At 36.4% G+C, this 27,800-nt stretch overlaps 1 protein-coding gene across 2 annotated transcripts; it reads right to left on the reverse strand.

Moving 5' to 3' along the window:
* Positions 1-5,717: 5,717 nt before the first annotated feature.
* On the reverse strand, positions 5,718-27,342 carry AST-C (allatostatin C). 2 transcript variants are annotated; one of them, XM_089728946.1, is made up of 4 exons: positions 27,213-27,342; positions 11,768-11,864; positions 10,507-10,640; positions 5,718-6,254 (listed from the first exon to the last, which is right to left on the reverse strand). In XM_089728946.1, the coding sequence occupies exons 2-4, from the start codon at positions 11,849-11,851 to the stop codon at positions 6,095-6,097; spliced, it is 378 nt and encodes a 125-aa protein (XP_089585072.1). In that variant the 5' UTR covers positions 11,852-11,864; positions 27,213-27,342; the 3' UTR covers positions 5,718-6,094. The 2 variants fall into 2 exon arrangements, with proteins under 2 accessions (XP_089585072.1, XP_089585073.1); XM_089728947.1 differs by having other exon boundaries at positions 11,768-11,857; positions 27,214-27,308.
* Between the last annotated feature and the right edge of the window lie 458 nt (positions 27,343-27,800).

Consider the following 27,800-nt stretch of genomic DNA (forward strand, 5'->3'; position numbering starts at 1 on the left):
CCGGAAATTTAAAATTTTTATACCTAGTCAGGTCATAAATTCTGTCACATGTTTAATGTAAAATAATTGAAACAAGTTTATTCATTATTTAACCATTCATATACCAAAATGAACTTAACAAAACATAGATTCTTAAAACACTAAAGTTTATTCCAAATGACCTACGTGATTTTGAATACAGGCCTTCAATCTGCGCGGCCAGTCGTCTATCGCAGCACGAACGAGGTCCATGTCAATATCGGCGGCTGCCTTAATCAAGGATGTCTTGAGTGACTCCAAATAGGGATGAGGCTTTGAGCACGCCTTTTCCTCCAAGTGTTGCCATATCTTGTAATCTAACGGATTCAAATCTGGACTGGAGGAGGGCCAGTCTTCGTGTCGGATGAAGTCGATTTCACGCGCCGCCAGCCAGTCTTGTGTGCTCTTCGCTCTATGAGCTGACGCCGAATCTTGTTGGAATACCCAGTGCCTCTTATTGAACATGGTATGAGAAACAGGTTCCACAAGGTTCGTCAGGACTGTATTTTGATACACAACTGCGTTCGTTTTTACACCTTTCTCACAAAAATGTACCTCTGTTAAGCCCCAATAAGAAACTCCCAACCATACCATGAGCGAGGATGGAAAATGACCTCGTTGGACACGCGGAATACGGTTGCTCGCTTCTTCACTACTGTGCGTACACCTTATCATTTTGTTTGTTGTAGCTCTCTTCTACGGTAAAAAATTTTTCATCCGAAAAAAGAATTTCCCGATATTTTTTTCCCGCGTACCGCTTCAATAAAGCGCGGCATCTCTTCAGTCTCAGGTCCATTAGACGAGCATTCAAACGATATCCTGTTTTTCTTCGATATGCCCGAAGCCCTAAGTCTTCATTTAACACCCTTTTCACCGTGGTTCTGCTTAACCCCATCTGAAGGGCCAACAGTTTCTGCTTACGTTTGGGATTTCTTTGAATTCGCGCCTTCACAGCTTTTATCACTGCTGGAGTCCTAACAGACCGAGGGCGACCACTTCTTGACCTGTCATCTACACTAGAGTCTTCATTGTATCGTTTGATGGTACGATAAACGAATCTTTTGGTTATATTCAAATTTTTCAGTATGTTAAAAATTTTTATTGGCGCGTAACCGCAACGATGCAACGCAATAACTGCAACACGGTCTTCTTTAAGCGTCCACTCCATATTTAAAAATGAGTAAAATTCTAAAAGTATACATTTTTATTTTCATGAACAATTCGAAATTCGAATTCAATAAACTTTTTTGTGGCCAGCATTCTAAAAGAAAAGTTTTTACTGTGTGACAATACTTATGACCTGACTAGTTATACATACATATTCCAGTTTTTTTTAATTTATTCGTACTAATAAAGAATGTGTGCTTTTTGTAACAAACATAGCTTGAAACATAAAAGTAAAAAGCGTTAATTATTATTGACAGCTTTTAGCACTGTTTCTGAATGCAAATGAAGCTGCGGATGTTCGTGAAGTGTCGTCGTATGGTCTAATTCTTATTTCGTTATGTATTATTATATTAAAACACAAATTTCCGCTGAGCCGAATCAATTATTAAAATATTACGTTTAGTGAAGATTGTTATGTTATGATCGCTTGTTGAATATTAGGGTTGTAATTATTTCCTTTTCATTCCGTAGTGATTTCAGGGTTTGAGTTTTACCCAACTGCTGAAGGAGGTAATGTGTCTTTGGTACGCTTTGAAGCCTAAACAGATTTTGTTTCTTTTTATTTGTGTTTTTTATGTATCTTTAGCTTGTGATGTGTATTGTGAGCCTAATAAAATAAATAAATAAATAAACATTTTGACGTATTGTTAATATATGAAATATCATTATGTTTTTTTCATTGCCATTTCAGAAATACGAGTCAAATTCAAATTCAAATTCAAAATCATTTATTTCAACTTAGATGTCAGTATGACACACTTGTTGAATGTCAAAATACAAATAACAATGTTAACTCTACCACCTGATGGTGAGTGGTTACCATTCACGGATGTCTGTGATGCTAGGGGCACAGCCAAGCCTCTTCTTACCACTGAGTACACTGTGCAAATCGTTTAAAGAGAGACATACCATAGCGCTCAGGGAATACTGAGGAGGAGAGTTCATTTAAGAGCAACATATTACGTGGCAATAAAGATCTCTGGAAAAGCAGTGGAAATGAACGCTGTGATTCTAGTTAATACGAATGAATTCTGTTACGGTGGTAAGCGATGCGATGGTAAAAACAAGATAACGATTTGAGGGTAAGGACAAATAGAAGATCTTCTACCGAGCGGTTCAAATTGTTCGGTAGACTGACGGTCAAAACGTGATTGTCTGGAACTTTTATATATGCAAAGTTGTATTGAAAACGTCGTTATGTCAAATGTTTTATGTTTTATGGTGAGTACCATCACAACGGGATCATCCCAAACATTTCCTCAAACTAAGCCTTGAGAAAGATACGCAAGGCGTCCACCCCGAAGATCCGCCTACCGACTAAGCCCTATTGAGCTCCACGCACCGGCTAGATGAAACCTACGGTAGAGCATAGTGCGCGCCGAAAGTTCGTCTTCGCCGGTACTCGTCCTAATGATAGGATGGGATTTCATACCCAGGAAAATCCCGACGTCTCGAGAGATACCGTGAGCGGCGCACAGGAGCCACACAATGAGACTTTAATCTGGAGTCTTGTGACGGTACTCACGCTCAATGGAACTCCGGTGACCAGGTAAGCCTTGAACTCATTTATACATCTAATGCAATAATCAGAGACCGAAATCGGCTTCTGGAAATTTATTTAATAGAAAGCAAGAAATATCAACGATTTATCGTCTGAAAATGAATGTAGGTAGGTATTTAAGATGAAATGTAAAATATGAATTCCATTTGAAATTTACAGTCAAAAGATACTTTTTTAGGTAGCAATTTGTTGATACAAACTGAAAAGGAAAAATCTATCTACGCAAACGCATCAGCGCCTTTGGGAATACGCTCTTCAATTCTTCAAAGTAATTTTGGGTATGATGGATTTTTACCTCTCTGAAGTAAGGTTACGTTTAGCTTTAACTCAGGATTATTGTTCAGTTGTACATCTATGAGTCAATTCAGTGATGTTTTAAGAAGTAATTACTTTTAAAAGGCTTTAGGTATTTTATAAGGTTTTCTTTTTGTTAATTTCTCCTCTAAACTACAACGAGATATGAGTGTGCGTATATACATAAAACATTACAGATTCACCCAATATTAAATCTTAATTCTTGTTGTACTTAGATGCTATGTTTACAAAATTAGTGCAAAAAAGTTCCCGGCGGTAAGCCACATTACTTTTTCATAGACGGATCTTCGAGCTCGCACTTGGTGTTAAGTGACTACTAGAGCCCGTTGATTTCAATTATTATGTGATAACTGCCACCCTCCTCCTGGTTACTTGAGGATTCAGTCTCAATTTTTTATTATAAATTTATATACTATTATATATATGTTGAATCTAATTATCTAATATAGCATCTGTTCCACACTTCAAATCCGAACGCATTACAAAACAAAACATAGGTAAACATAGGTAAGCAGGTAGCCGTGTAGTGTCTTAGTAACAGTTATATATAAATGAATTGCTGTTCGTTAGTCTCGCTAAAACTCGAGAACGGCAGGACCGATTTTCCTAATTTTGGTCTTGAATTATTTGTGGAAGTCCAGAGAAGGTTCAAAAGGTAGATAAATATGAAATTGCTCGGAATTAAATAAAAACAACAATTTTGCTTTTCCTTTGATGTGTCCTCCATCGGACGGATTCCTTTTGTTTGTTTTAAGCTTATTTTATACAAAAGCTTAGGTCTTTTATTTATCGATTGATGCACTACGAAGTCTGCCGGGTCAGCTAGTCTTAAATAAAAATTACAATCAAGTTGATAACCAATTACATAATTCCATGTAATGTTTATATCTGTCACAACGTATGTCACTTCATGTTTAATTAATCCATAAATGAATAAATAAATAGTACTGTACAATTACAAAACATAATATACTACTAATTAATATATAAATATAAATAGACTCTGTTCAGCAGAGTAGAGCATGAGAGTGAACTGGTAGGACTCACTATCAATAAGTCCAAAACAAAAGTCATGCTTATCGACAGGGCCTGTCAACTCATTAAGACGAACTCTCGGACGTAAAATTTGTTGGCGAGTTTATCTACCACGGGTATTTTCTGACTGACTAAAGGAGAAGCGAACGGGAGATCAAGAGAAGTATTCAATTGGCCAAAGTTGCGATGAGCAAGATGACACGTATTTGGCAGAACAGAAAAGTCTCCAATGCTTGGTTTTCTCGGTTTTTCTCAATAGTGCAGAGTTGTGGACGAAACGACCAACAGAGCGGAAAAAAATAGAAGCATTCGAGAAATAGGTAGTGTTGGCGAAGGATGCACTGCCTATCATGGACCGCCAAGAAAATAAATCAATCTATCCTCAAGTAATTTCGCGTAAAAACGAGAATGTTTACCATCTGTTACCAAAAGTTACTTTGTTCACGTAGCTCGATGGCTATCAGACAACCAATTATGCAAGTTGTCTGATTGCCATCGAGCTACGTAACCAAAGTAACTTTTAATGAAGAACTGGTTGTGGTGGGCAAGGTAGAAGGGAAAAGTCCCCCGGCAGGTTGGCCAAGCCAAGCCGTTGATCGGCTTATCGCGCTCACTGGACTCTCTGTTACAATCGCCCTGAGGGAAGCCGAAAACCGAACCAAATGGAAGATGATTGAATAAAGAGCTACGAAGGCCTTTTAAAGAGACAACGACCTTCAGCAATGAAGTATATGACTAAATAGAAGAAGACAAACACGAAATATTGAAATATCATTAAAATATTAAATGGAAATCTACATGGTGGTGTGTCATTTGATTGTGACTGAATTTCATTATTCGTGCTATTTATAAATAAAATCTAATTTAAAAATCTTAGAAATCAACGTAAACGAAACCATCAACGCGAATTAAGAATCAGATGGAATTAGTTAGAATTTGAACTCTCTTAAAAATGCATTGTTTTTATTTTATACAGCTTGCAACTATAGTTTCTTGTACAAAACTGTTAAATTGTTAATCCCAATCTCTGATATCCGGTTCATAATGAATTAACTTAAGGTATGTACGGAGAAAGTTTGTCTACACTAGAAAGTCTCGCGCCTAAATAACATGAACACATGTATGGTGTTATTCATCTCGGTTTTCTGACTAGACATCCGATATACATATGTATATAGGTATAAGCATATACTAGATTTTGTTACCTTTATTTTGAACGTTGAAGTCGATCATGAACGTTTTGGCGTTAGAAACGTGTTTCCTGAGAAAGTTTTGTACCTTTCCACCAGTCTTGATCAAATACTAACTTCGGTACAATTGTAACGCTTGATATCACTAACCGTACATGTGTGCCTTACCCTTAAGGCTACGACGATATCAAAATGTTAACAACATTGATTTTAAAATACTTTATTCGGCAGTAGTTCATGATTTCCTTGAGAACCTTTTATACAAAACTAAGAGTCTCCGGTTTCGTCTGAGGGTGGGCGGTATTATTCACATTGTGATATCAACGATCTTCAATATCAACCTAACCCCTGGCGAGCTTGTCCGTGAGCTAGTCTGTACAAAAATAAAATTCTACGATATTCAGAAATAAAACACAAATTTTTTAGACAACATATTTATTTCATTGACTAGTATGTTAAGTTTAGTAAATTACTAATTGATGCTGCTGACAATTGGCTAAGAAATATGTTATTTATTTTTTAGTAAGACTTACTGAAGTATATATTAAAGTGATAGCGTATCATAGTTTACATTGGAGTCGCATCGCGAACACACTGATCAAATAAAAGTCTTCACTAAAATATTATTATGATCCTTATATCTAGTTTACCTATGGCCTAGATAGTTACTAATTTTTCTAGACTCTAACGTTTTTTTTAAAATGTAATCTTTCGAATAGTTAATGTGGTAAAAAACAAAGCAGATCTGATTTAGAAGCATTTATATTTCTAGGTCATAGGGCGAAAGCCGGGGTAAAAGTCGTGTTATTCACTTGCGGAAGCAGGAGATGGGATTGAAATAGCACTGCCGGAAACGGACTTGTCTTTTATCAGCCCTCCACGGTCGCACCAATCTACCATCCACGTTCCTCATAGCCCAGCCGCGGGGCTCTGTAGCCTGAGGCCATGATCGGGCCACGCGGTTCATTCTGTGAAAGAAGTTTTTTGTCAGAAATTAGACTAAGGATTAATTTATAGAACAATTCCCAATATATTTGATGAAAAATTACAAAAAAAATGTTGATGATTGAAAAATTTGGTTCAGGCTTTTTAAATTATTCCCACAGACTGTTCCAGTGTGTTAAACAATTTTTTGGGAATTCAATTACAAACACATACAAGGCGCTTTAAAAGCGTCGGTTATTTGAGTGAGGTACGTGATGGCAAGTATCGCGGCTACAAGGTTTTACAATAGTCGTAAAGCAAAATGTTCCCATAAATCAGCAGGACAACGCTTCCATTTTGATTTAAAAGGTATATTCATTATTCTTTTAGAAATATCATGCTGCATAAGCGGTATTTTCACTATTGATCTGAATCAAAAAAATAACCCTTTTTTTAAGGAGATGTATAATAATTATTGAAGTTATTTTTTATTGCAGAAATTCCATATAGTATTTCTATACATAAAATTGCCAATACCCACCAACCCGATATATATATACTTTCTCTTCGTTCTATGGAATCAATTCTATAAGATTTAAGAGAGATTCTATCGAGTATTTTGGAAGTAAACAATTTCCTTCGCGTATTTTTGTAACAAACAAAAAATAAAAGTATGAGGGGATGACTGGATCAGGTTTTATTGGCTTGGTTAGACAGAGACTCCAGAAATTTTTTTTTTTTTTTATTTTTTTTTTATTGCTTAGATGGGTGGACGAGCTCACAGCCCACCTGATGTTAAGTGGTTACTGGAGCCCATAGACATCCACAACGTAAATGCGCCACCCACCTTGAGATACAAGTTCTAAGGTCTCAAGTATGGTAAATATATATACAAGACGATAATTCCAACCGCTGCGAACTCTCACATACTTGGTATACTACTGTACTAGAGATAGATAACAAGTGAAAGGAACAATGAATTTTGAAAGAAAATCACTTAGGTCGTTACTGCTAATTAAAGATAAATAGTATCTTCTCATAGTCAGACAATAAATTATTTCCATTTTTTTATGGTTCCATTGATTAAGCGCCTTACAGAGACAGCGAAGATGCCGCCACGCACCTTGAGACATGAGTTCGCATTTTGGTATAACGTCTGTCACCTTTGAAACTGGCACAAATGACTAACTGGCTCGCGGCAGAAATATGTAGGAAAGTACTTTCTATAGGGGTGGATACACAATATGACATATCATTATTCTTAAATGAAATGGTCTTATTGAAAGACAGCATTCGTGTAACACGCTTGAAATCAATGTACTGCTGTGAATATATGATGCATTATATGAAACCTAGTGAATATCTTATCTATACTAATATTATAAAGAGGAAAGATTTGTTTGTTTGTTTGTTTCGAATAGGCTCCGAAACTACTGGACCGATTTGAAAAATCCTTTTTCCATTAGAAGCCGACATTGTCCCTAATGAACATAGGCTACTTTTTTTTATTTATTTTTTTGGTTTCATGTGTGTTTTAATGTTTCCGAAGCGAAGCGAGGGCGGGTCGCTAGTGATTCTATAAAAATATTTGAAAGATACTTTTTTAAGATACGTTTTTAGCATAGCTTCTTTGAAGACGTACAAGTTCTTCGATCCAATCGATAGATAGATGATAGAATAGCGTTTAAAAAATCAACAAATTCAATAATACATTTAAATACTCCTGCCATGTTTTGCATTAACTCAACATCGCAATTACAAGTAAAAACGTATACAAAAACTAAAATCTGTATTATGAAATAGATTTTAATATTTATCCGATGACATTAAGTTAATGTGATTAAAAGGATCTTTCAGAAGATTCGCATTAACAAAATCGATACATAGAACCTTTGTAAAAACCTTCGTAGAAACCTTCAGAGCTTACGGTCAAAACTTTAAGTATACAGCCTCACTAATGTATTTATGAAAATACCGTAAACGATATCGAAAATATTTATTTAGGATAATCATGCATTATTTATGCGATTTTAAAGCCGCTATTATTGAAAATGTTTTGTAAATATTATAAATGTTTGGTTAAAGTCCATGATAAATACAGTATTACGTGCTTCAAGGTATACTGTCATGAATGTATTTTTGTTTATTGTTAACCGTGTTGAATACCAAATCAAATAAATAAATTCAAACTACAAAATATATATCTTTTTTCTGTCTTGGTGCCCAGTTATGCCCTTAAGTCCTACTGTAACTATATACGTATATACAATATGTCAATAGACAAAACTTGTAAAGTAATTGAAAGTGTAAATGTTGTCATTTTAGCTCCATTTGAATTTGTGTATTGAAGTTTCATGTGTACTTGCGATATTTGCTTCAAACGACTTCGTTTACTCGTACGAAAGTTTTCTGCGTCGATAAACTGAACTATGCTAAAACGGTCGAAATCTGTTATCACAAAGTAATTCAATTAAGAAGGCTAATTGTTTTGCTCCTAGGGAATGAACTATAACACAACTCTACAAAAAATAAAATTCGTTCTTTGTCCTAACCTTTATACTAGGTTTTTCCGGTTAATTATTCACAAAAACGAAAATAAAATACCTTTTTTTGGTATAAATTTTGCTTTCGTGATAGTTATAGTTATAATACTCATTTTTCAATTTATTTATAAATTTCAATTAATTTTAATACTTTCAAAAAAACCGCGCTATGAGAGTGGGGTGTTTACGTTTACACGGTGCCACTAGATAGCACTCGAGTCATAAACAACAATCAGGTGTTTTGTACAAGCCCAGAAAAACTTAAAATGTCACGAAAGTGTATGTAAATACGATGCTGATGCATTTTGTTTCATATGTGGTCAATTTATTAAAGTTCAATAGCAAAATGTTTCATGCCGTGTACTTTTTTTCCGTCTAATTACGATCTAAAATATCGAAATTTTATGCTTTGCAATCAAAGTCAAATTTGGTGTTGATCCGTGTAATTAAACCGTTAACCGTTTTTTTAAATACATATATTAGAAAAAAAAAGCTCTGCACCAGGCTCTTAAAGATATTATACCGAAATTCTATCACATTTCAATATTATTATTTTTTATTTTTTATTGCTTAGATAGGTGGACGAGCTCACAGCCCACCTGCTGTTAAGTGGTTACTGGAGCCCGTAGACATCTACAACGTAAATGCGCCACCCACCTCGAGACATAAGTTCTACGGTCTCAGTATAGTTACAACGGCTACCCCACCCTTCGAACCGAAACGCATTACCGCTTCACGGCGGAAATAGGCGGGGTGGTGGTACCTACCCGTGTGGACTCCCAAGAGGTCCTACCACCAGTGAATTACGTGCTGCGCTGCTACGATCTATTAGTATAGCGGTATAGTTTTAAGAACTTCATTATGAATTAAAACAAATTGTCTTACACTTCATTTTAATCGGCTTTATTTGGATTCATCTTGAGTTTCACTGTGTTAAATTATTTCTAATTTTGGAATAAATATTTAAAAATTTACGTTCTAAAAATTATCACATGTTAATAACGTAAGTTTTTGGATACCTTTGTTATGTACTTTGTATCCCAACATCTTTATTGAAATTGTTATAATTCTTAATTTTCATTAAAATAAAGTTATAGGTTACGATAACTCTAACTTTGGTGGCTTATTAGCTTGTTTTTCAATACGCTGTCAATCGTAAGAGGCCATAAACACACCTAATGTTACATCCATAAAATAATTTATTTAACTAAATATTTCTGTCCCTATTGTTATTTAATTTATCAACCAGTTTATATTCCAAAGACATTTCACTGTTATTTCTTAGGCGAGAACGTGTCAATATTTCAAATGACTGTCAAGACGGGCCTTGTTTTGCATGCTATTTTTGGACGGGAGAAATTTATCGGCATTTTTTGTCTTTCTAGCATTATTTTGTTACAAAATATATGAAATATTTAAAATAAGAAGGCAAATATATAACATAAGTTTTTTCAGACAGCATTGAACCGGTGTTATTTAATGACAGATAGGTTTAACAGCTTAATATACATCTTTACTCTTATATTGAGCTTAGCAGATAGCCTTAAATAGTATGAGTCATTTAATATTATAAAAGTGGTACTTATAAATTATACAGTATTACACAGTAGTTATACAGAATTCATCTTTTGTAAGAATATAGTTCCTAAACATGGATAATGGTTATGGTAGGAATAGCTAAATCCACAGATGAAAGGGCGGAATAAAGCAAAAAAAAAAATCAAGTCGAACCATTATTTATTTGTGATCTCACCTATCTTCAACGCCAAGATCCGTCAAGAGTTTCCTCAATGCAGCAGCATCAACAGCATCCCAGGATCCAGATAGGTCAACTTCATTATCCGTGTGACCGACCACAGAGCTTTCCGACTGATCTTCGTCAGGATCCTGTTTAAGTTTATTTAATTTAAAAAAGGTTTCAATTACCTATTTTTATGATTTTGAGGTTGAAGAAAGCGCCAAAGGTCGAAACAAATAATCAGAATTGATTTTGTTAGAATACGTCTAGTTAAATTACAAAGATAACGAAAGCAGGAAATGGTTAATCAAAAAAGATACTACCATTAGTGAAACATTTAACAAAATCTACAATGACTCAGAATAACAAAATATGTAGACTACAAAATTATAGAAGTATAATCAAATAATGTTTAGTTTTTTTAGTTAATTTAATATACATATGGATGACCAAAATAAACAAAAATCATAGTTTGAAAAAATACAGTTTTAACATGGTACATAGACAAATATTTTTGATAGATTTCTTGAATCAAATACAATAAAAATTATCATTTAATGTGAGGATAATCAAATCCAAAGAATGACTTATCACGAATTTTCTTTTACGAAACAATAATTATTGTTATTTATTGAAAACACAAGCAAAAAGACGCGATCTGAGATGTTGCCTTTTGCGATAGTTCTGTTCAAAGAATTTCCTTTTGCTTTTAATGATATTATGAATGCAAAGGAATGAAGGAAACACATTTTTCCTGAAGTCGAGTCACTTAGCTGAATATATCTGTGCAGAATATGTTATTGTTAATATGTATTTTACTTCAAAATGACTTACTTGTTTGTCACCAAATCATGTTTTAGGAAACGTAAATTAAAAGTAGATACTCTAAACAATTTAGGCAATCAACATCATTTAATTCATAATTAATAAGTAGATGATTAAATATTTTTGTATTCAAACATTACTTTAATGGAAAATAAAAACAGAGAAACATTTTGGTGTTATAATATATACTTACGCTGTAGTCCCAAAAGGTTTCCTTATTTGGTTTCAGTCCTTTTTCTCGGGGTCTCCCTGTATTACTTTCCCTTATTTTAATTCAAAACATATACCATAATACAGTCTGATATGTTTTTCGTTAGAAGTTGTAATAAGTGTACATGATTGTAATGAAAATACGATCGCAAGAGTTTTCTAGCGACATACATAATTAGGTTTCAGATTGCGGCTCGCGCAAAGATTTTTAAACCGTATATAACATCATAAAAAAACTCACCATTGGAGCCGAATTCGTGACGACCAAGAGGGCAAAAACCCCAAACAAAACGGCCAAGCCCAGATTGTTCCTTATGAATTTCATCTTCGCCTAAACGCCAAAATGAAACAAAAAATGCAGAACTATAATGTTGTTTCAACTATCTTTATTTTTTTATGGCCCTTGTAGGCAGACGAGCATACGGCCCACCTGATTGTGAGTGGTTACCGTCACCCATGGACTTCAGTAATGCCAGGGGCAGAGCCAAGCCACTGCCTACCGTTGAGTACTCTCCACAAGCCTCGTTTGAAGAAGGACCAGTCATAGCGCTCGGGAAACACCGTGGAGGGGAGCTCATTCCAAAGCCGGATGGTATGTGGCAAAAAAGATCTCTGGAAACGCACTGTGTATGAACGCAGTGGCTCCAGGTAGTATGGATGAACTCTACTCCGGTGGCGGGCGGTGCGATAGTAAAAACGAGATGATGGAATCATCTCAAATAATTCCTCAGAGCACTCCCCATGGAACATGCGGTACATAATGCAGAGAGAAGCGAAGTCCCTCCGCAGACCCAGGGGTTCCAAAGGATCCGTGAGAACGGGATTATCGACAATCCGAAGGTTCTATCTCTAGGTTCAATTAAAACCAGTTACATGTTATTATTTTAGGTAGGCCATATTATGAACCTCTATTATCTGTTTATTTCTGTCCTGAAGCGGGTGCGTTCCAGTTTCAGAGTTGAAGTAACAATAATTATCCTATACAATTGAGAGCTAGACCTCATTTATCAAGGTGGGTTAGCATTTTTACCAGGTAGGTCGTGGTCTCATTCTCTTGTATATACAAATGTATGCTTGTATCTTTCCTTTGTTTTTATTCCTACTTGCTCAGCAGGCATACGGCCAAGGATAGAACATAGCCATCGACACTCATGAATGTCGGAAATATATACAGGCATACAACAATATCCTATAATAGAATCATCTATTTTTGTCTATTTTAAACAGAACCATCACAACATGAAATTGTTATTACTTACCAGTAAAAATTTCTTAAGTTTAAAACAGTGAAATTGGTTAAAATACGAGTAAATTTAAACACATTAATTCAGACACCTGCTGAGTGCGCGTGCTGGGCTTGACAGCGCGAGCTTCTGCCTCCGCAGAATTTTATGTAAATCTAAAATTTCCTATAGGTGTCAATTTGTCAATTACATTGAAAATTTCTTGCGATGTGTGTACAACTAATTATCTTCCTACTCGAGGTATTAGAGACAGTGGATAAATTTGAAAATTTATTCTGTGATTTCTCGAATAATGACTTAATCTGCATTGTCATAAATCCACGTTGTAATGACAATGGACTGGGGTAGCTACTTAAAACTAGGAAAACCGAACACTCGCTTATATGTATATAACAATGAAAAACACCATCAAGCTGAACTACGGTTATTAGAGGATTGAGAAAAAATTATAATAAATCTTATCTCAATTAAAGTGTGAGCGTGTTTTATGTTAGTACAGCCTGTGGTGGAGTAGGTACATTTGATTATATTTTGTTTGATTTTTAACAGACTTTTAAAAGCATGTATATACGTTTTGTATTCATAAAATTAAACAACAACAGATTTTTCTGCTCTACCCACAAAAGCGTTATTGTAGAGCACAACAAATCGCGATAAGGAAAGAACAAAACACGCCAATTTCAAATCTTACAGCTAGGTACTGCTTTAAAAAAACTGCGTATTCGAATCAAACACCACATTATATGGTTAGCCGTTGCAACTGCATAATAATGATAAAATCTGCATTTGAAGCTTTATAAAATATGTACAAAAAATCTAAAAAGATACAAAAAACGAGAATAATTCCACAGGTACATTGTTTGTTCTTTAGGTCAATAAGTAAATCTGATCTTATTTATAGCAAGCGATATTCTGCATTCTTCTTATCCAATATATCATGTAGGTTCGTAAAACCCCTGGGAATAATATCACAAAGTATTCAGCCCTGAGGATCTGTAGGAGCCTTGATATGTAATTGGATACACGAGCTGCTATTTATCAATACAACGACCCAGCCGTGTATATGAAATTAAAAATAAACGATACCCGGATAAGCTGCTATTAGTATTCGTCCATACGTAGAATATTACATTAGTGGTGATTTAAGACGACCGTTTCTGAAGGATAATAAAAAATACATGGTACTATAATGTACATAGAAAAGATTATTCTTTTATGAAACTCTTTTGCTTAGATCGGTGCACTGCTGACCTGTTTTTAATTCGTTTCAGGAGCCCATGGGCATCATAACATGAATGCCGTTAGCTCCATGAGACAGCGTTGAGTTTTTTGAGGGATCTACCATCCAACCGCTGTCACGAAGCAGCCATGCTTTGCAGTTTGAAATGTGCGACACTCATTTCACAATACACTTGAGATTTCAACCCAGTTTGTTAAAGCGGATGGCATATTCACTTTGTGATTTCCCAGGCTATATGATGGCTGCCACTCCAGACTATATGAAACGTGAACTCATTCATATTTTAAAAAAAAACCAAACCCATATCGTAAGTTCGGAAAAATGAGGATAAAATTATTATAGAGAGATATCGAACGTCTATTGTAGAAAACACATAATAGATTTTATCAAAAGAGCATTCATACGAAACATTTCATTTCTACTGTGGATATTGTACAGTACTGATTGTGCGACTCGTATTTTTAGTAAAACTTTTTAGTTTTACATCGCCGACTAGTTTCAAATTGGAAAATGTCCTGCGGACGCTTTTGTCTGCAAACTTCGGTATGTTTTGAACACAGATTGAAAATGTTGGAGCTCATGAGTTTATAACATTGAGAAATAGCTACAGCAGTTGAATGTTTCGGGTGTTTGCCTGTCACTTATCTCTCATCACCTTAACTCCTTTGTAGCCTATACTCACAGCGGCGACCACATGAAAATACTCAACGATGAGGTTATGTAACCCCAAGGAAAAGCTAATTTGTTTGGATGCTGCAATGAACATAATCAGAAGGTAGAATGGAAGATAGGTGCTATACATAATTAGGATCCAACTTTTCTTTCTTTATACCATCCAAAATTAAAGTTGAAGATGTACTTATCCAGAAATTTAGAAGAGTTGCAACCGAGGAGAAGCTCTATTACAACGCTTTAAGTGCACCACGGACAAATTATAAATATAGAATGGAACATGCCTTATGAATTGCCATCTTGTTTATGGTATTAATAATAATAATTTTCGCAAAAAGCGTCTGTATCGATGGAAGGAAATAAATAAATAAATGCCACCTTAAGAGTTCTAAGTCTCAATTTTATAGTAAAACGAAACGCATTACTACTTCACGGTAGAAATGGACTGGGTGGTGGTACATACCCGTGCCAGTTCACAATACGCCTTGCCATCAGTAAGTTCAGTAAGTTTTAAGCTAGGTATCGGCATTTAAGGTGCGTTGCTCATTGGTTCCAGGGACTTTTTTTTTTTTTATGATTGAAAGTTTACTGGTGGCCCGAAGGCCTTTCCAGTTTCACCAGGACAGGTGGGCGAGCAAAGGCTCAGCCAAGAGGGGTGGGATTTGCTAACAACTGCCCGAGCGCCTCCGAAGGAGACCTAACAACTCAAGAGCAATTGTTTCGCGAATGAATCTACTACCGGATCGGAATCGCGACCCGCTGAGAAGATCCGGCGAGAAACTCAGCGGGCTGATGCATGGGTTAGGTTGCACGTCGACCTCTTTGTCGAGTTCGACGAGTATGGTTACCGGGGTCCCTAAGCCTGCCCCTAGTATTAGAGCTGAAGGCATCTAATGCAAAGGTTATTGGATCTGATGGATCCGTAAGGACCTGTCTAGGGCATCGACGGTGACTGGCTCCTGCATGATCAGGATTCGGGGAGTAGTCAGCGGCGGCAACGATAAGGCGATTATCATGACGCATAGCCTTATCGAAGTATCGTTCCGACGCTGACTTCATGTATTTCCGAATTGATTCGAGGCCCAGGTCGTCGTGTAGGTCTACGTTCCTCACGAACCACGGAGCCCCGACTGCTAACCTGCAAAAGCGGGATTGTAGAGATTGGAGGGTGTCTATGTATGTGCGGGCCGCGTGAGCGAACACCACACTCGCGTAAGTCATGACGGGCCTTATGCAAGTTTTGTAAAGTGTCACCTTGTTCCGAAGGGACATTTTACTCCGCTTACAGATCATGGGGTAGAGTCTACCGAGAATAAACGCGGCACGGTCACGGACTGATTTTATATGCGGGCGGAATGTCATCGATGCATCCAGGGTAACGCCCAGGTACTTGACCTTCCTGGCCCAGGGTATGGGTTGTCTAAAGAGAGTAATCGGGGGTGTGAGATTCCTCCTCCTAATCCGGGAGGAAATCCGTGTGGAGCTTCCCCTCTGAAATAGCACCGCAGTACTTTTCGCTGGGTTGATGTCTATGCGCCATTTTCGGAACCACTGTCCTAGGGCTAGGGCTGCGCTCTGAAGCTTCTTCGCGATTAGGGACTTATTTCTACTAGAATAGTAAACAGTCGTGTCGTCGGCGAATAAAGCTAAATGGGTCGGCGGCGACCGGGGAATATCGTTGACGAATAAGCTAAATAGGAGGGGTGAGAGGACAGAGCCTTGCGGGACTCCAGCTGTGAGAGGTCGTGGAGAGGAGCGGGTTCCCTCGACTCGATATCGAAAAGAGGGCTCCAGGGACTATTTTACATTAGTGGAAACGTGAATGCGTCCAAGGGAGAAGAGAAGCCGAATGCCGAAGCAAATGGAAGCTGATGGTACAAAGAGCCACGAATGGCTTTCAGGGACACGACCTTCAGCAATGAAGAATTCGACTAAGAAAAAGAAGAAGAATGCGTCCACACGTCTACAGCAAAATAAAATAAAAATCTTTCATTTTAAGTGTGCGCTAAAATCGAATAAGCACATTCTGTAAAGTACTGTGACTAGTTCTCATTTTCATTTAAAATACTACCAGCTGCTAATAATGTTTTTGTAGCTATGTGCATCCTTGTATGGCTGCAATATCCAATTTCCCTAACGAAGGTATGTACGTACGTGTACACTATTCTCAAACGAATACAATTTATTGCATAAGCACCGGGTTTTATTGGCATTTTCGACTACACTACTACTTGGCATTATTAAGTAGATTTTATTCTGGACGTTCTGGTGAAAATAATATCTAATAATTACGTACTTTTTTACGTTCACAACAATTTGAATAGTTTCTTCGAAATTGACGCTGTTAATTCATTTCCAAGTGAAGATCTTATGAAAATTGAAAAAGTATTCAAAAGACAAATAATGCACATACTTAAGTATACCCTTTGGCTAATCCAGAATAAGTTTCAGGAATTTTCGTAATTGTGATACTTTGAAAGGTTTCGGGATAAACGCTAAGATACAAATCTCTCTTGTAAAAGTTTTTGAGTATATTGTCGAAACTTTAAATATTTTATTTAGAATTACTCTTTTTTTTTTTTATAATGTGATAATATAATTTTAAATGTGATAAACTTTTGTAGGCAGCGGCTTGGCTCTGCCCCAAGCATTGCTGACGTCCATGAGCAACGGTGACCACTTACCATCAGGTGGGCCGTATGTTCGTCTGCCTACAAAGGCAATAACAAAAAAAAAAAAACAGAGGTGTCAAGGGACACCAGGATGGAACGAAGTTCCTTTCGATTAATTAGTGAAGGAATTGTAATTTTTTTTTAAGTTATAATAATAAATTACGGCATTATGAAGAAGAAAAAAACAATACTATGAACTAAATTACTATTGTTGAAACGCTATCTCGAGAAACTATACTCATTACGCGGACCAATCGGATACGAGCAATGTCACGCGATAAGCGCCTACACGTTGATTGGTCAGAATGACGGATCTAAAAAGTGTCGTGACAACTTTTGGTAAGAATTTTTTCCGTCTAGCCCCCTTTCACAACGCGCGATAAGGAACTTCGTTCCAAAACTACCTTTTAACTTAACAACATCGCATGGTGATTGTAATTCTACACAACAAAGAAACAGAGTTCATTACAGTTCAATATCACCCGCTCGGTGAAAGATTTTCCCTTTGTCGTAAATTTTAAAAAAAAAACGACCCCGCGATAATGATTGGATTGGTCGAAAATTCTAAAGTTACAAAGCCTGACCTATATAGTTACCGTACCTTTGAATGTTATTAAAGCTATTTTCTTTCCGTGAGCGGTTAGATAACGTTGATTATTAGTATGCCAAAGCGATCAAGCTGAATAAATTAGTTGCATCTAAAGAAGCAGATCTTGCATGAGCACCTTTATACATATATACTTTTTAGAATGGAAGTGCTGCACGTCTTTCGTTTCATTTTAATGACATGCTCGTAATAATGGTACTTTAAGATTAATGCTTTTTTCTAAGGTTGTATGTACCATATCTATACTTAGTCTGGCCATAAATACTGTTACAATTAAAAATAAACAAAATATTACATTTGAATTTGGAATCTGTCATTTTTATATGATTGCTCATTGAGTTTTCTCATTTTGGCGCCAATATATTGTACAATATTTTGCGATATTAAAATGGAGTGGGGTGATAGAGAGAACCGAATCGCTGTGATTGCATTACACAAAGTAGGTATGGAGCCAAATGCAATTTTTAAAACTCTCCATACGCTTGGTATTAGTAAAATGTTTGTGTACCGGGCTATTAATAGGTGCAATGATACCTCCTCTGTTTGTGACAGAAAAAGATCTGGCCGTCCACGTAGTTTTCGTACGTAAAAGGTGGTCAAAACAGTAAGAGAAAGAATTCGAAGAAATCCTGTTCGAAAACAAAAGATTTTATCTCGGGAGATGAAGATAGCACCTAGAACCATGTCGCGTATTTTAAAAGATGACTTAGGACTTGCAGCCTATAAGAGACGTACTGGTCATTTCTTAACTGATAATTTAAAAGAGAATAGGGTGGTAAAATCGAAACAACTACTGAAGCGGTACGCAAAGGGAGGTCATAGAAAAATTTTGTTTACAGATGAGAAAATTTTTACAATTGAGCAACATTTTAACAAACAAAATGACCGTATTTATGCTCAAAGCTCTAAGGAAGCTTCTCAATTAGTCGACAGAGTGCAACGTGGGCACTATCCGACTTCAGTGATGGTTTGGTGGGGTGGCCCAGTCGCTCCTTCAGCTATGAAGGAGCGACTGGGCCATACTTTTGTGAAAAAGGTATCAAAACATCGGCACAAGTGTATCAATATACCATTCTTGAGAAGGTAGTGAAGCCCCTTAACAACACCATGTTCAATAATCAAGAATGGTCCTTCCAGCAAGACTCGGTGCCAGGTCATAAAGCTCGGTCTACGCAGTCTTGGTTGGAAACGAACGTTTCGGACTTCATCAGAGCTGAAGACTGGCCGTCGTCTAGTCCCGATCTTAATCCTCTTAAACCTTTATGGTCAGTTTTAGAGAGTACGGTTTGCTCTAAACGCCATGTTAATTTGGAGTCCCTAAAACAATTCGTACGATTGGCAGTGAAATTTTTTCCCATGGAAAGAGTGCGTGCCTCTATTGATAACTGGCCTCAATGTTTAAAGAACTGTATTGCAGCCAATGGAGACCACTTCGAATAAGCTTTTTATTCTTTAAATTGTTTTATATTTATGTATTAAACTAACACACTGTAAAAGTAATAAATGTTATTTGTAATAGAATTTTTTTTCCTTTGTCTATGTATTTATGGCAAGACTAGGTATACCCTAGAAAATGTTTCGAGAATTGATTCTCGAAACATTGCATTTTCTAAGCATTAATAGTACAGAGTGCCACAAAAATGCGAATGTCTTGCTGATAAGCTGGCACTTCCTATTTCTCCTTTTCTCAATTCACTTTCGACTGAATTAAAATCTACCACAATCAAAATATCACATTGCGTGACGATATTGATCTGTTGTTCTGATCTGTTGTTAGGTTTTCTTAACTAGATCGCTACGGAAATTTTTCTGATATGATCTAACCTGTTTTCCCTTTTACCATTACGTAATTGCTACTCGGTGATATATTTCAAACTACTTTTACGATTTAATCTCGCATTTTTTATATGTCACTAGCTGACCCGGCAGACTTCATAGTGGCTCAATTGATAAATACAAGACCTAAACTATTGTACAAAATAAACTTAAAACAAACAAAAGAAATCCGTCCGACGGGGGACACATCTAAAGGAAAATAAAATTGTTATTTTTATTTAATTCCGAGTATTTTCATGTTTATCTACCTTTGAAGCCTTCTCTGGACTTCTACAAATCATTAAAGACCAAAATTAGCCAAATCGGTTCAACCGTTCTCGAGTTTTAGCGAGACTAACGAACAGCAATTCATTTATATATAGTATTATATAGGTATATATAGATTATATTATTTTCGATGTTTTGAATACTGCAGTTTTTTTTTCGTCGTCACGGACGACTCAGATGTTTTGTTTTAAATTTGTGTATGACTCGCGAAAACCGAAAAAAGCTCTATGATTTTTTTGTCAATTTTTTCATAATGTCTCTCTTCTGTCTTATTTTCTGAATTATTCTTCTATATTTGAAGTTAGCCCAATTTATTGACAAATGGTACATCATGGTTTTTTTAAATACATATAAGTAAATATAATTGATCTAATAACAAGTAATTCATAAAAAAATTCGAATTTAGCGGGAAACATGAAAATAAATTTTCAAATGTCACACTTCAAGTCGTAGGCCTAGATTTGAAAAATTCGGTAAACCGAATAAATAGTAAAGATCTCTTAACACAGGTGCGGCTCGTGCTTCATCGGTTTTTTATATCATACAGTACACTCTCTGCGAATGAATCTTTGAAACTGGTTCAGATTCAACATCAATTGTTTTCTTAGTAGAAAAGAGATTTTGAGGTTGTTTTAGTACATGTCAAATTAAAACAATGTTGAAAGAAATAATAAGAATTAATTCAGTTAAAATGGGTCCGTTTAGGTAACGAAGAAATAAAAAGAGCAATTTTAACTTTAATTTAACATATAATTCAAAAAATACACTTGAAGTTAGGACAAAGAATATTAAGTATGATCTTAAGACGTTCAAAGTTTAATAAAAACAAGTTTAATTTATTATTTAAAAAAAAGTCTTTTGTTCTCAGACGACTTTAGCATAACCGACTGATAAAGTTATTTTCACACTCAGAAGGGTGATTTCAATATTATTTTCGATTTTTTATTGAGGCATATTATTTAGGCTGAATGTGTGAGTAGACTATGTTCGGTATTGACTCGAATAAAGAAAAAATAATTATCAATGGTATTAACTATATGCTGCTGTAAAATTGCACAAATCGGACTGAGTGGTTTTTTCGAGGCAGAAATGGACAGAATATTAGTACTTACCTTATATAACCTACCTATACGAGCTCACGAGACAAATTACTATCAATAACATTCCCTAAATTAGGAAAAATATCCGTAACTGTAAGTCAAAATTGTGACATCAACTTAACGCCACTTAGCATAAGACAGTTTTCTAAGTTTAACAAACAGGGAACGGAAATTGCTAAAGTAACTTATGCGGTGGTCGTTCTCTTTGAAAAGTACTAAACCGGATTTTAATTAAAGGTCCCTTCGATTGGTCTGCATCACTATTAACTTTTTGCAGATTCTCATTTAAATATACATTCACATTCAGGTATATATATAAAAGTAAACATAAAAAGGGCTCTCGTAGAAAATAGACAAGTCCGTTGAAGTATATTAAATTTTATCGGGGTTCCAATCCTTTGTTTCGCTGTAAAATAAATATTCTAAATTCAACGGCACCAACCAGGTTTCTTTCTATTAAATATGACTAGAACAGAACCATACACTCAAAAACTATATAACTTTAAGAAGGGTATAATTAAAATTATTTGTACGGCTTAATCTCGCGTTCTTCTTTCTCGAGTTAATTCGTTCGCTAGACATTACAACGTGTATGCCTCTATCCATGTTTTTCGAAACACATTAACACATCACGAATGGTTTGGTACCACGGACGGCTTGTTTGATCTACCTTTAAAATTTGAATATCTTATGTACGTTTAGCTGAAGTAAAATATTAGAAGGATTATACAATCTTCATTGTGACGTCTTTTAGAGTAATTTAAAAAAAAATGTGCAATATAATTTTGTCATAGACGACTATTGTAATGAATGTATTTTTAGCAACGGCTTAATAATTTAAATAAATAAAAAAAATACAAAAGTGGGCAGGAACGATCGACACAGAATATTAAATCTAAGACAAGTGAACGCTGCGCGCGCTTCCAGCAAAAGTGATCCGAGGTGGCGTGATGTCCCCGCTGGTCGGTCGGTTGCCCCTCCAGATGACGAGTTGCCCCTCCAGATGACGTCACGAGTCCACGTGAGTGCTCGTCGTCAATGGCTCCGCCCATCGACTTTGACTTAAGAGGGAGTCGCCTCTAATACGGCCTCTCCTGACTGGTGGACGTCCACGTTCACCTCGATGTCATGACCGTCTTCAATCTCTGACGATGCAGGACTCACTGTGTGCACAGCGTTGCTATCGGGGTGTTCTATGATATCGTCATAGAAATAGATTGTTTGCATTACAATCATGATTTTGGTACCATGAACCATTAGTAAAAGTTAGTAGTTTTTGTGAGCATTTTACATCACATTTCAGTGCGTTCATGTATGGCTCTTGTTGAGTTACGTTAGATGTACTGACGACACGGCACTGTTACCATATCGGGTGTATAATATACTGTGAGAGTAAAGTCTGGTTGACATGGCCAAGTTAACATGTCAAGCTAATACACTCGTAACGTGAACTGCGTTACCACGTCACACCTTTACGTGAACTTTGTTACCACGTCATAACATATACGTGAACTATGTTACCACGGTACAACATCTACGTGAACTATGTTACCACGTAAATCTCTGCGTGAACTATGTTACCACGTTACAACATCTACGTGAACTATGTTACCACGTAAATCTCTGCGTGAACTATGTTACCACGTAAATCTCTGCGTGAACTATGTTACCACGTTACAACATCTACGTGAACTATGTTACCACGTAAATCTCTGCGTGAACTATGTTACCACGTTACAACATCTACGTGAACTATGTTACCACGTTACAACATCTACGTGAACTATGTTACCACGTTACAACATCTACGTGAACTATGTTACCACGTAAATCTCTGGAAGCATGCAGTCAACCCCAAGAATGTTTGACATTACGCGTCACTGGTGACTCAACTAGTGCCTGAACCCTACGAGGACTCGGCCTAACCTGACCTCCACCAAAAATTAAATCAACTCGTGAATCTGTAGACTAGCGTTCGCGAGTCAACCAGAGGGCCCATTATGCCCCGTATCATTATTAAAGTTCCGAGTTTGTCAGTCAGACCTCTGACCATCTTAATACAGAGCAACGATCTCCTGGCGCACTCGACGTATGAGGCAAAGCAATCTGATGCTAATTGCATAGCATTATAAAGAATATTGGCATACTCTAACTTTCGCGGACACAACGGCTTAAAGTCTTTTACGAAGTTACCCCACGTCCGGTCACTAGACAATCACACGTGTAACCAAGTACGCTCATCACTCTTAAGACAGCCCAAAACTCGTGACAAATACTCAGTGCCTTCCCAGTTAAGGATCTAGTCCATTCTACTTCCTTACACAATGTGTCTATGTATTGCACGGCAGGGTAAAACTTAGAAATAAAGTAACCATGAGCTAGATCTGAATTTACGAATCTAATGGATTCGGTTAACTTCCGTGCTGATGTGGTAGTTGCCTTTTTATTGTCACAACGCGTGGTGGAACTATTTTACATCTATTCTCAAACGCGGGTACAATCGACACGGCGATGGAGCAACACGGCGTCCCGTTTGCATGATCACCGACCTGGACAGTCGGACTGTTGTCTAATTGACGTATTGATGGAGTGTGCCGACTAGTAACATTTTGAACCCTTCGAATGTTATTTCCACCCATCGAAACTGAGCATTCAGTCTCGAGCATGTTCTATCGCGTCAATAAAAATAGACCGTAAGGTCGGTTGTGATAAAGTCGTTGAGCTAGTTACTTGGTGATTTATTACATTTCATAAGAGGGTATCCGACAAAAAAAAATCTACTTCGCACCAAGAATCGATATCATTAACGCTGGGGTCAAAATTAGAAATATAAAAATGGTTCGACCTTACTTTGGACAGTGCACTTAATGCTCCGATGATCCTGTCTGTAGCGTCGTACGCGCGGGACTCTGACGGCGGCGGTGATGTGATTCCCAACGCCACCACGGGTCCGGCGCCACCACCGTCCGCGGTCGAGGGACGTGCGTCTTCTATCTGCGACCCTAGCGGGCTCGACTCACGCGCAACGTTCACATTTGAGTTTTAAGCAATTAAACGCACCAATATTATTCTCCAATATTGGTCTCGAACATTCGGCGAATGCGAGCGTCCTCCTACCCTGCTTCCAGTTACACGTATATCGGTCATTACGTTGTTAATTTAATGCAAATTTTAAAAATAAACTGTACGCCAGGATAACCCAAAAGCGGATAGGGCACAAGCCCTATCCCACTTCTGATTTTAGCAACGGCTTAATAATTTAAATAAATAAAAAAAATACAAAAGTGGGCAGGAACGATCGACACAGAATATTAAATCTAAGACAAGTGAACGCTGCGCGCGCTTCCAGCAAAAGTGATCCGAGGTGGCGTGATGTCCCCGCTGGTCGGTCGGTTGCCCCTCCAGATGACGAGTTGCCCCTCCAGATGACGTCACGAGTCCACGTGAGTGCTCGTCGTCAATGGCTCCGCCCATCGACTTTGACTTAAGAGGGAGTCGCCTCTAATAGTATTATAATCACAATAAAATACACGAAAATAGTTTTAACTATGTCTGCGAATCGCGAAAACCCAAAAAAAGACCATTACCAGTCAACTATTGAGCATTCGACTAAACACGCATGGCATTGTCGAATAATGGATATTGAAAAACTCTACTGTGATAAAATAATTCATATTTGATGTTCCAAATCTAAATTTTACTTTAAGAATCTATTGGAGTGGCAAAATATTGGAAGAATCCTCTGCAGATTGAATCACGCGTAGGACTGCAATTTACATATCTAATTAATTACGCGACCTATATACCTACGTATTTGCAAGTGTTTTCCTTCTTGTAACATAACAAAGTTATAGAAAGGACAATTACATATAATTAATGAATTATAAAAATTAAATTTATTCTAAACCAGTGTCCGGATTTTGTTTGACCCTTTGTGTTGTTTTAAGCTTCATTTGACTTATATTCATGAAATAAAATTTATGTAATGCCCAGTTCTTTGTTGTTTTATGTATTTGAAATAAAATCGGTTGTGATACCCTGTGGAATGTGATTTTAAATTACTTCATGGTAGAAACAGTAGGTATCTTACTTTACTACACGTTGTGGGTTTGTAATTCCCTACCAGCAGAACTTAATGTAGGCTTTAGGGAAATAGGAATCAGAGTTGAGTAAGCACGTAAGAGTGCCAGTTCGGATGATAAGGAACTAGTAGCAGTTTGTAGTAGTAACTGTGGTATGCTACAGCTACTACTATCTGCCGCTTACCATGTATGGCGTTGCTTGACTGTTTCTCTAACATTGTTGTTATATATGAGCTATAATGATCATTCGCCATCTATGAACATCAAATACATCTATTTGAGATTTCAATTTCATACTTCATGCTTGCATTACATTACATCACGCCCATCAGATACATCCTATCCACGTCTGCTTTCAAATCCACAAACATAAAGCCTTATCTATCCTGTATCATTTAATAATAATCATGAAAATTATTTCATATCATTTAATAATATTTTTTTTTTTTTAAACAATATTATTTTTCTGCGTTTATTTTATGGACATACAAGAGGCTATGAATGTCATTAAGAATAATTTCTCTTTACATAATTTTCATTTTCATTGCTTAGATGGGTGGATGAGCTTACGGTCCACCTGATGTTAAGTTACCAGAGCCCATAGACATCTACAACGTAAATGCCGCCACCTACTTTGAGATATGGGTTCTAAGGTCTCAGTTTTTACAGTACAACGGCTGCCCCATCCTTCAAACCGAAACACATTACTGCTTTACGGCAGATATGTACAGAGTGGCTATGCGGACTCACAAGACGTCCTACCACCAGTAATTACGCAAATTATAATTTTGCAAGTTTGATTTTTATTACACAATATTATTCCTTCACCGTGGAAGTCAATCGCGAACAATTGTTAAGTACGTATTTCGTTACAAAAATTGGTACATGCCTTTGGGATTCGAATTCCGTTGTACCGGACGTCTTATCCTTTAGGCCACGACGATTTCGAATAAAAATAATTAATATAAATATGAATTAAACAGTAAAATGTCCACATTAACAAATGCTTATTTGATTAATTGGAGGATACTGTAGTACATAGGTGTTGATGTTAATCTTGTGGATGGATTTTTAGTATAATAGGTAGAAAAGTTAACAGCTAGTAGTTATTAATGGTTAAATGGATACCGAAACCCATAGGCATTGAACGTTGAACGAATGAATTGTTGAAATGTTGAATTGTGAATAAGATGTGATGTCCTACTTAATTTAACGAAAAAAGCAAGGAAGAATAACAGTTAATAGTATTAAAAGATACAACTTGAATATGACCACAAAGAAAAAACAATCTACTGCATATTGTTTGCATTGCAAAGCACAAACCAATCTGTTAAAATGTTTTGTTAAATATTAAATTTATTTATTTATTTTAAAGAAACAATGGTTTTACGTATTTTTCATAAGAACATGTCTCATAGGACCGCATTTCTGTTTAATTTAAAGATATACCAAATCGCAACTAAAATAAAACTATAAGTGGTACAATAATAATGTAATAACGATTTAGTCGTAAAATATGAGAATGACTTAAGAGGTATTAAGCAAATAAGCATGTATCATTAGGGCGTGTTATGCTCCGTACAAGTTAGAGTCTCTTTCTGCCGTGAAGCAATCATGCGTTCCGGATAGAAGAGTAGATTACCTGTTACTCCAATGTAATTGAGAATTCGATTTCAACTTCAAGTTATGCAGTGAAATCTATGTTACTTTATTTATGGGTTCCGGGAATCGCTTAACACTACGGGGCCGTGAGCTTGTCAATCCATCAACGCCATTATTATAATATTAAATCAGTCATAAATAAATACATTATCAATAAAAAGAGCACTCGTAAATAAAATTTATCACTGTGATATTGTTATATCTGAAAATAAAGAGTGCAGTAAAAATGAAATCATAAAAAACAATTTTTCTTTTTAAATGAAAATTCTTCGAATCGATACAAAAGTAGTCTTAAGCACACTTACCAACAAGAGCTTCAGAGGAGACTTCGCAAACTTTGTGAGCACGTGACTGTGGTGAGCTTGCAGTCGCCGATGGTGCTTCAATTCAAATGAGAAGAGCTGGCTCCCGTCGTGGCCTTATATAGCAGTGCCATAGCGTTGTTGAGCGTGCGTAGGTGCCTCGTAGAGCTCTACGCCTCTACGATGTAACTATACTACGAAATGCTACGAGCGGAAAAAAATGCTCTAATAAATAAATTCAGTTAGTTACATTATAATATATTATAATAATATTGTATTTGATACTTTTTAAACTATTATTCTTAGTTCATATTCCACGTTAAGGTGTTTTAGACGCATACAGGGCTAGAAATAAATAAATAAAATGTATTCAATTCAATTGCTGTGTGCTGTTAATTATAGGTCAGCAGACGAGCTCGCAGCCCATCTGGATTAAAGTGGTTACTGGAGCCCTAAACACATCGCAATGTGAGTTAAGGTCGAAGTCATATTTACCCGTAACAAACACATAATACGCCCTACCACTAGTACATACATATAATAAAAATGAAACATTTGTTAATCAAGAAATTTATTTTACATTCATTTCT

Source organism: Bombyx mandarina, chromosome 08, assembly GCF_030267445.1.
Source record: "Bombyx mandarina strain Sakado chromosome 08, ASM3026744v2".
NCBI lineage: Eukaryota > Metazoa > Arthropoda > Insecta > Lepidoptera > Bombycidae > Bombyx > Bombyx mandarina.